The sequence below is a fragment of the Rhipicephalus microplus genome, chromosome 2 (assembly GCF_043290135.1).
Source record: "Rhipicephalus microplus isolate Deutch F79 chromosome 2, USDA_Rmic, whole genome shotgun sequence".
Taxonomy (NCBI): Eukaryota; Metazoa; Arthropoda; class Arachnida; order Ixodida; family Ixodidae; genus Rhipicephalus; species Rhipicephalus microplus.
The window spans coordinates 28,218,807-28,229,092 of NC_134701.1; the positions used below are offsets into that span (position 1 = coordinate 28,218,807).

Below are 10,286 nucleotides of genomic sequence, written 5' to 3' on the forward strand. Positions count from 1 at the left end.
GTGAACGTCCAATATTGAGTCGTGAACACTGCACTACAAGGTGGCGCCAGCGACGCTCTTCCTCGTCGTGTGTGTGCCGCTAGTTGAAAGGTCCCAAGCTCCTGACAGCATACATCAAAGGGTCCGCCGATTTGTTCGCTCAATTAGCGGGATGATTTGCGGCTGCCGCCATGGTCTCTTCCAAGGGAGATGGTGTCTTTGTTGCCCTCTCTGGAACGGTTTACGGCGTCGTGGCAACACGACGTCTCATCCTCCGGTTAGCAGGGACAATGCCTGACGAGCATAGGCAGCCAGCCGGTCGGCTACTTGATTGAGGATTAAAAGAGCGCCGCTCCCCCGTCAGCCCTGGCGCCGGTCACAACAGCTTCCCCGTCGCCAGATGAGTCGCCAAGGTCATCAGGCACCGCTGCTGCTCGAAGGGACGACGTAAGGGCCCGCATTTGAAAGTCGGGTCAGGAACTCGCCTTTGCTTGCCACATGGTCTGGGTAATTGCCAAAATCTTCGACAGCGTCTGGCAGACTGGGCGCCGAAGGGGCTGAGAGCCCCCCCAGTAGACTGGCTTATGCACAGTGACGTCTGCCCAGACGAATCGCCGGGCCAAGCGTAACAGCTCCTCCGCCGCCCGGAAAATCTCGGCTGGCCAGCGCTCCCAACCGCTGGGCTCGAAGAGAATGGCTGGTGACGAGGACGATGGCCTGGCTTTGACCCTCCAGGTTCAAACTCGTAACCAACTCCCAAACCAGCTCACAATGATCGACAACAGCAAGGCTAACCACACAGCACAATATCATGCTGCAGTCGAGCACATTGGACCCGCTTAAAACCCTCCAGGCTTCTCAACACAAAAAGGAAAACCTGTACGCTAAAATTGTGACACTTCGGTGCCGCCAAAGTTACAACAATCATGGACTTGGAGATGCCTACCAAAGATGGAACAAATTGCTGTGCGAGAAAAGCACACAAAGGCAAATATAATTTGGCCCCATATAACCGTAATCACTTTTTCAAAGCTAACCTCCAACCATCCGCACTACTAAGTTGTAACTAACATCTGCTAATTTATCATTAACTTAATGAAACACCACTATCTACAATGGTTTCACACGAATGCTGCCAGACCCTATACACAAGTTATCTGGGCGCATTCTTCATTCTCTCAATATATCGAACTGTGTAAATCCTTAAAACGCATTCCTAATCTCAACGTTCGGTATAACATAACGCTCAGCTAAAGAATTCATCTGATCCCTGAGCACTTGCTAAAATACAAAGGGAAATGCAACTCGCGTACTAACACGCTCATTTGCTGAATGTAGTTTCATGTCAGCCCATGTTTTTAAAGAACGCACATGACTTTGCTGTGCGCTCTAGCACGACATCATACTCTCATCCAAAGAGGGTTAGCACACTAACACACACCTAACCAAGGTAAATCCCTAAAACCAAGTCATTGCTAAACACGAATCTGAACGTAAATGTTCACAAAGAACCAAACGCAATGAAAAATACCACTTACAAAGCTTTTAAAAAAAAGATCTAGAAGGGAAGAACTGCTGCCACACGAACTAGCCGGGGAGATGACAAAGGAATATTACTTTAAAAACAAAAATAAGCAAACAAAGATGCTTCCCCGTAAATTCCTGTGTCACTTTCTCCAGCTTACAGCTGTCCCTCACTTCAATCGCACACACGGCGGTCGAGGTCTTGGCGGATTTTCAGAAGGCCCTGCGCCACAATGTGCACATCCTACAAGCTGAACAGCGCAGTCACGCCTCATTCGCGATTTCTGCGGGCTTCTGTCAGTCTGGCGGAGGGGGCACCAGCGATCCGCAGAAAAGAGTGGCGATGCCCTCTTTGGGCTTTCACCCGCGTTGTGCTTCGCTAGACTGGCCTTTTTCTTAGGACCACGTCGACCCTCCTGTCTTCGCAAAACCTTAAAGTTCTGCCGCGAGAATGTGCGTTGTGCTCTATGCCGTTTGCCTCTTACTGTACGTCACAAAGGCCTGTTCGTTGAACTGGCCGATGATCTACTCTTCTGTCGTTCGCCCGGCAGACTGCTAACTCTTCCATGCCTTCGCTTTATCTCTCGCGTACGCTTCCCTCTTTTATGGCGACGTTTGCGACTGACTTGTCCCGCACTGCTTTGAATTTTGTCGCAGGTTGAGTCATCAATGATTTTACAGCTCAAGGGCGCACCATGAAACTTGCCGTGGATGGAATCGGAAGACTGGCGCTTTACACGAGATTCTATTTGCGAACCGGCGTTCTTTCTACTTTTGGTCTGGCTCCTAGCACACATGCAAACCGGCTTTGACGCCAATGCAGAACTCCTCGTCCTGCTTGCTACGCTAAAAGAATTTGTGCCTTTTTCCCGCGTAGTACCTTTTTTCTCTCTCGCAACTTTCCGACCTCTCTTGCGTCTGCGCCACTTCTTGCGACTCTTTTCAGAGTTTCCCGATCGTAACTCAAGCTCGTCAACCCTCGCATACCTTGCGTCAGCTGTCGAATCCACGCAGTCTTAATGATTCTCTAAAAAATCGTCTCTTTTGCACTCTAGACTTGTGGAAAGCTCAACACACTCATGAACAGTGCCGCAGTTTTCCTTCACACAATCTACCTCGAATGGGTGGGAGCTGTCGGCAACTGTAGTGTTATTCTCACCCTCTGCTTTGGCTGCTGCTCCTGAGGTTTCTCCGGTTTCCTTGCTTACTACCACATTGTTTGCAAGTTCCACCGTCGCGACAACCTCAGTTGAGGCCTGTACCAGCCTGTCTACAGATATCCTAGCTGTTTCGCTAGCATCTAACTGGCACAGCACCTCGTCGCACACGCTCTGGCCTTTGTCAGCCTCTCTACTCAGAGCAGCACCTTTCGCAGCTCTCACATTTGGTTCGTCTTCAAACCTGCTGTGCTCTTCACACGTGCTAGCTATAGCTCTGGACTGCACCTCACTCGTTTTAACGCCGTACTTCTCTTGAGCTACACTTTTGGAAGGCTGAATTTTCCGTCTCATTGCCTCGATTTTCTGTTTCAATTGTTCGATCACCAAGTCGCGTGCTCGATCACGCTCTTTTCTGTCCCTTATTTCCTTTTCTTCTCTTTCTTTTCTCTGTTTTCGTTCCTCCAACCTTTTTAAAGCTTTTAACACGTATCCAATATCCTCCTCACTGGCGTTTTGCAAAATTAGCTCTAAAATTTTGGACCTGCCCACTCCTTCCTTCACCCTAATACCCAAGTCTTCGCAAATATACAAAAGACCATCTTTTAGCAGTGTCTTCACCTCCATAATTGCCGTTGTACTTTGGTCCTGCATTTCACACATAATTAGGTGATCTCTACAACTCAAAACGCACAAAAGGTAATCTCCTTAATTCACACACAATCCAGCCCAAAATAAACTCACACATATGGAGCCTGGAAAGTCAAAGCAAAGACCAAGCAATCACCACAGCACAGCACCATGTCGTGAAGTCCATCTCACCGCTGCCAACCAGTTGTTGCGGTTCGGAAGGAGGAAGTTGCTGATGGCATCCCACCGCTGCCACCAGTCGTTGCGAATGGGGATCTACCCGGTCTCTTGTGGTAGCGTGGTGTTAACCGGGTGGAGGAAAGGAATGCTGACAAGAAGAGGATACGAAAACGAACAGGTTTATGGCATTATTTATGCGTATTTACAGCAAAGAAGGGTTAGTGGTTTCACAAACCACGAGCAGGGTGGTTAAACCGTTACATGGTTCAGAGCGACGTCCAGCACTCTGGGCTTCTCCCCTTTGAGGGGAACACCAATCACACGCACAAAACAAGTGAGGGGGACGAGCATGCACGGTCCACGTGAACGTCCAATAATTGAGTCATGAACACTGCACTGGAAGGTGGCGCCAGCGACGCTCTTCCTCGTCGTGTGTGTGCCGCTAGTCGAGAGGTCCCAAGCTCCTGACAGCATACATCAAAGGGTCCGCCGATTTGTTCGCTCAATTAGCGGGGTGATTTGCGGCGGCCGCCATGGTCTCTTCCAAGGAAGATGCCGTCTTTGTTGTCCTCTCTGGAAAGGTTTACGGCGTCGTGGCAACACGTCTCATCCTCCGGTTAGCAGGGACAATGCCTGACGAGCATAGGCAGCCAGCCGGTCGGCTACTTGATTGAGGATTAAAAGAGCGCCGCTCCCCCGTCAGCCCTGGCGCCGGTCACAACAGCTTCCCCGTCGCCAGATGAGTCGCCAAGGTCATCAGGCACCGCTGCTGCTCGAAGGGACTACGTAAGGGCCCGCATTTGAAAGTCGGGTCAGGAACTCGCCTTTGCTTGCCACATGGTCTGGGTAATTGCCGAAATCTTCGACAGCGTCTGGCAGACTGGGCACCGAAGGGGCTGCGAGCCCCCCAGTAGACCGGCTTACGCACAATGACGTCTGTCCAGACGAATCGCCCGGCCAAACGTAACAATACCCTATACTCACAGAGTGGCACACGATTTACAAAACGTGGCCTGTCTTGTGGATAGCAAGTCAGCATTTGTCTGTGTTTTTTTCTTTCGTCCTCGTCCCGTGTGTGCTGTTAATTTTAGATGAACCTATACCAACTTTTATTTATTTATTTATTTGATACTGTATACCCCCTGCTTGGAGTCATTACAGGGAGGGTGTCACAAAGTACATTACATTCGCACAAAAAAGAAAAATGCAAAAGCACATATAAATACGACATGAATAACCAGCAGAAAAATGAGAAACAAACAACAGTGACTATACACTTAAAAATCAACAAATAAATGCTTGCAACAGAATTTAGCGCACATCACTACAAAGAAAACCGTCTAATGCGTTTTCGAAATTCACTGACGTTGTTTGTTGCACAACCACGTTGGGTAAACTATTCCACATTTCTGTTGTGTCTGGGAAAAAGGAGTGGCGGAAAGCATTCGTGCATGTGAAATAACGTTGAATCACTCTACTATTATTAAGATGAACACGTCGCCTTCCAAGGAGCTGAAGATATAAATTCTTATTTATTTTTGTTTGCCCACCTATAGTCTTCAAAAAAAAATTTGAAGCGATGTTTGCGCCTGCGATATTCCAAAGACTTAAGATCACAGACCTTTAATAATGCTGTGACTGAGTGTGCACGACAGTATCCACTGCATATGCAACTGACTGCTAATTCTTGTATTCTTTCAATTTTTGTCCTCAACACCTTTTGGTGAAGCGACCACTCAATACTCGCGTACTCTAAGACAGGACACATGAATGTTTTTTAAGCAGTTAGTTTTACATTCGGTGTGGCATGTTCCAATTTTTTCTTTAGGAAATAGTTTTTTTTGTTTGCCTTGGAACAGGCGTTATCTATATGCGAGTGGCATTTGAATGTGTGCTTAATACTAACTCCTAGGTATTTGAAACAAGCAGCATTATTTAAAGGGTGACTTCCGATGTAATACATGAATGACAATTCCTGCCCACTAGAGTGGATATGTGTAAATGTCGTCTTGCTATAGTTTATTTCCATGTCCCATATTATACACCACTGATCTAATGCCTTTAAGCCTGTTCAGATTAATTTGGTCACCTTCGCAATTAACTGGGGAATAAATCAAGCAGTCATCTGCAAAAAGTTTCATTTTAGTAGGAGCCTCAATTATTGAACATAGATCAATAACAAATATCTGAAAAAGAATTGGTCCTGAAACAGATCCTTGGGGAACGCTCGAGTACACGGTCAGTGGTCTTGAAGTGTAATTTTCAGTTTTTACAGCCTGTTGACGTGCAGATAAATAGGCCTTTATCCATTTAATACTTCTTCGCTTATAACTAATCTTTCTAGCTTGAAAAGTAATTTACGATGAGAGACCTTGTCAAAGGCTTTCCTAAAATCGACACAAATACATCAGTCTGCAGAAGGGCATTGCTGTTATTATTGAAATCATGGAGCGTTTCAACTAATTGTGTCACAGTAGAAAGACCATGCCAAAACCCATGTTGGCTTGCACAAAGTAACTGGTTAGAATCAAGAAAACTAAGAATATGTTTTGCTATTACATGTTCCAGAACTTTACAGCAAACCAATGCCAAGGATCTTTATCACTATGGCTTTTATTAAAGAACATTCGAATTGTGGAGGCCTCATTCACAATGTCGGCGACATCAAAAACATCAATACGTTCTCTCCTGTCGCATTCTGTCTCCAGGAAACTAATCTGGGTCTAATAACACAAACTTCCAGAGAGGTGTAAACATTTTTTGACTGTCGGGAGGAGTCAGCATCATTGTAAAAGGCGGCATTCCCACTCGAGACATCACAAACACCTCCCTCAAGGCTGTAGCAGTTAACATTATGGGGCACAAAACCATCTCTATCTGCTCTGTTTGCATGGCCCCTCATGAACATTCAAACAAGAACTTGAGGACTTAACGGCGCAACTACCAGAACTATTTGTTTTAGCAGTGGATTTTAATGCCCATGGTACACACTGGGGCAGTGACAAAATAGACCGAAGAGGACAACTAATTTAGGATTTCATTCTGTCGAACATCTGTCCTTTGAACTCTAGTGCACCAACATACTTTTCATCAGGTTCACGCAAGTTCAGTTGCCTCGATTTAGCATTTGTCGCCATGCATTTGTAATGACTTTAAGTAGGAAGTTCTGGAATCTTCGTACGACAGCGATCATTTACCGGCAATCGTCAAATTACCACACACATTCCTCAGAATCGCCTCCAAACCACGCTGCTGGCTAATCCATCTTGTAGACTGACCCTTGATTCAGGAGAATGGAAAACTAGCACACATTCTTTTGCAAAAAATTAGCATCAGTGACATGAACGACAAAATAACTGAGGTCATAATAGCAGCCTCATCTTAATAGATAAAAAAGAAGATGACAAGGACTTGAAGAATTATAGGCCGATGAGCTTGCTCGCAGTTGTATGCGAGATATTTAAAAGGTAATTGCTAACAGAATTAAGACATTAGGATTCAATCAACCAAAAGATTATGTCCACTTAGAACAGGAAGATTATGTCCACTTAGGACAGGTAATAACCGCAGAGCCGAACCACGAGATTGAAGTAACTAAAAGAATCTAAATTGAAGTAACTAAAAGGTCTTAGCTCGGGTTGTGCCGGGACCCCTAGTACGCAGCACCGAGGCTACAATCTCCTCTTCGAAAGAGGGTCAGCTCGGGTTGTGCCGGAAACCCTGGGACGCGGCACCGAGGCCACGATACGGCTCCGGAAGAGGGTTAGCTCGGGTCGTGCCGGGACCCCTGGAACGCGGCACCGAGGCCATGATCTCGGCTCCGGACCACACGCTTGAGCCCCACAAGAACAGCTGCTAGGCCGGCCCGTAACGCGCGACCGTTCTTGGAACACATCAAGCTCTTCCCGGCTGGTCTGGTCGCACCAGCTTAATCCCTGTAGACTGTCGGACCGAACGTCCGATGCTCTGGTTGGCTGGCCACTTTTTCCCAGCCTGGCGACATTCGCCAGCTTGCGAGATTCACAAGTATCTCTCTCGCGCACATTGTCGTCTTCTTTTCAGATTGGCTCTTTTGGTTGTGGGAAATAGTCTCTTACCACACCATTCTTACAAGCCCAGACATGCAGACAACAATACAAGAACAAGCGAATATACCAGGGGAGCATTTCTACATTTCTAGCTCTGCCAACTACTCTGATATGTTCTTGAAACAGTCTGTAGAAAAACAAACTGCCTCTCGCAGGTGCATCGCATAAAGCCTATAATAACCCTCTTACATTACAGCGCATCCACTATTCCATGCTAGCGCATCTTTCTGCAGCATTACATTCAACATATGGTGATTCGGTACAATTTTAAAACTGTGAGAAAGTGCTATAGTGGTTCCAATTCTAAAAGCAGGTAAGACCCCTACCTCTTCTTGCAGCTACAGACCGATCGCTCTCACCAGCTGTCTGGCAAAATTGTATGAAAGCATTATAAACTCTCGGCTGTCTTTTATCCTTCATTCAAGAGACTTGATAGGTAATCATCAAGGCGGCTATAAGAAAGGCTGTTCATCCATTGACCATCTCGTTCGACGGGAGCATGAAATTCAAGAAACATTTCGATGCAAGCAGTACTGTCTCACTGTTTTCTTAGACTTAGAGAAAGCTTATGACACCACAATGAGATACGAAAGTCTGCAAGACCTCGCCAATTTACTACTACATTAGGCATTCGTGGTCAAATGCTAAGCTGCCTATAGGACTTCATGTCTGACAGAACATTTCAGGTGCGTTTGGGCACAGTTCTTGCGCGCACGTTGCTCTAGAAAAATGGCGTACCACAGGGCTGTGTTCTTAGCACAATATTGTTCAAAGTAAATATGAATTCCATTAATAAGGTCATACCACACACAATTATGCACTCGGCAGTGAAAACTGTCTGTAATAGGTGTGATGTGTTGTTAGAATGGAGTTCTTCGATCACTGAAATATGTGTGGGAACATTCATGTTTGGGATTTAGTGCTTGTGGAATTACACAGCACTGCACATAAGTTTTTCAGTCATGTTGAATCACTATTGCCTGCACAGTACGAGAGTGATTTGAACTAATGTAACTATGTATAAACTTCGTTGAATAAGCTTATAATAATATCAGGTTTAATATCCCAAAACCATCACAAAGTTAGGAAAGATGCCATGATAGAGGGCTCTGGAAATTTCGATCACCAGGAGTTCATTAACGTGCACCTAAATATAAGCACACGAGCCTCAAGCATCTTCCCCTCCATTGAAAATGCGGTCAGAATTAGGTCATGCTACCTGTGTGTCAACGGCCAAGTGTCACTAGACTGCCGGGGTGGGGCATGTTTGATAAGCTCACAACTATGTTGATTTGAGTAGCGCTGTTGCATGCTTGTTCATCAGAATGCTCTAGTTCATTTAAATATTTGAATCGCTCTTAGAAACCTTCTATTCTATGTTATATTCAACTGTCTCTAGCTCCTGCTAAAGTTTTTTTTTACCTTTCTTTATTGGCAGTAAAATGCTCAACCAACGTTTTTTGACCGACCCATAGGAAATATGTTCAATGGGTGCTGTGTATTGATTCTATGACTACCTGTTTTCAGCACATGGGTTCTAAGGAGGACATAGCCACCAAGATTGAGGCTGAGACCCGCCAGAAGATGAACGAGATGAACCAGCTGGTGGCACAACACAAGAAGGCTGTCATTGAGAAACTGCTGAGTTTGGTGTATGATATCGACCCACAAGTGCACCGCAACTATAGACCTCCTGCTGCCCAATGAGGAGAGCGGCCTTCCTCTTTCATGCGAAGGTTTTGCCAAATTCCTGGCTCAAGCTTTCCTTCCTCACGGGGTCAGTTGTTGTGTATGCAGTAAATAAAACATTTCTTGTCACTTCCTGTGAACTTCGAACTTTTCATGTTTTGCACTCTTGTGCCATTTTTGTAATATCAACATAAATTGTGCCATACTGCGCCAGTCGGATTTGGGAGCGTCCATCACTGGCAATAGCCACGCTGGCATGTCAGAACATGTGCACCTTATTCTTGGGGCCATCAAAGCTATTGTCACGTAACTAGAATTATTCCACGGAATAAAAAACGGTCGTGCGTGCGTCATAAGTAATGCACAATGCTACGTTTGGTGTCAACGCAACTTCCTTGTGCAAGTCTGCTTAAAAGCCAACTCCGGCGATTTTTCAAGGTCAGTGGATCTCAATGAAATTCACCGGGTACGTTCATTTGCACGTTTGTGTCATTCATGCCGAATTGCAGGCTTGGGAGTTTCGCAGGTTCTTTTTAAATGAATTTTATAGCTTTCCTCGAAACGCTTACCTCCCTTGCCACAATCAATGACAACATTGTGTGTGTGTGACTGAGTTTTGCCTAACAGAAGTGATAAACCGATGTGCCACTGCAGCGTCTGCTTGTCTGCTATGGATTGCCTGGGTTTTACTGGCTCTTCCTTGGTTGAGCGTGCGATTTTTTTGTCCGTGTTGGTGGGCGTGCGATAGGTGCTAAGTGGTGTTGCGTTGTGAGCCACACACAATTCGCCATATATTCATAACAGCCTAAGCGTTTTCTAAAAGCTGGTCACCGCTGGCGGCGTGTACAGCTAGTGCCATCTAGCGAGCATTATGTGCAATCGGGCAGGTTCCGGCAGCATCAAGCAAGTCTTTTACGTCACACATAAAAGTGCACTCGGTGAGATTTCGGTTTTAATATTGCGATTTTTCAGTAATCAAAAACTATTTTCGAATTTTTGAAAATTTTCAGTTATCAGGCGTGTAAGAAAGAAGAGTGTC

General features: G+C 45.8%; 1 protein-coding gene across 1 annotated transcript in view; it reads left to right on the top strand.

The window, feature by feature from the left end:
• Vha13 (V-type proton ATPase subunit Vha13) overlaps nt 1-9,387 on the top strand; it is a 108,697-nt gene extending 99,310 nt beyond the window's left edge. The window contains exon 3 of the mRNA XM_037420265.2: nt 9,086-9,387. Within this exon, the coding sequence (XP_037276162.1) occupies nt 9,086-9,265 (180 nt within the window). The 3' untranslated portion in view covers nt 9,266-9,387. The remainder of the gene's footprint in view (nt 1-9,085) is intronic.
• The last annotated feature ends 899 nt before the right edge of the window (nt 9,388-10,286 follow it).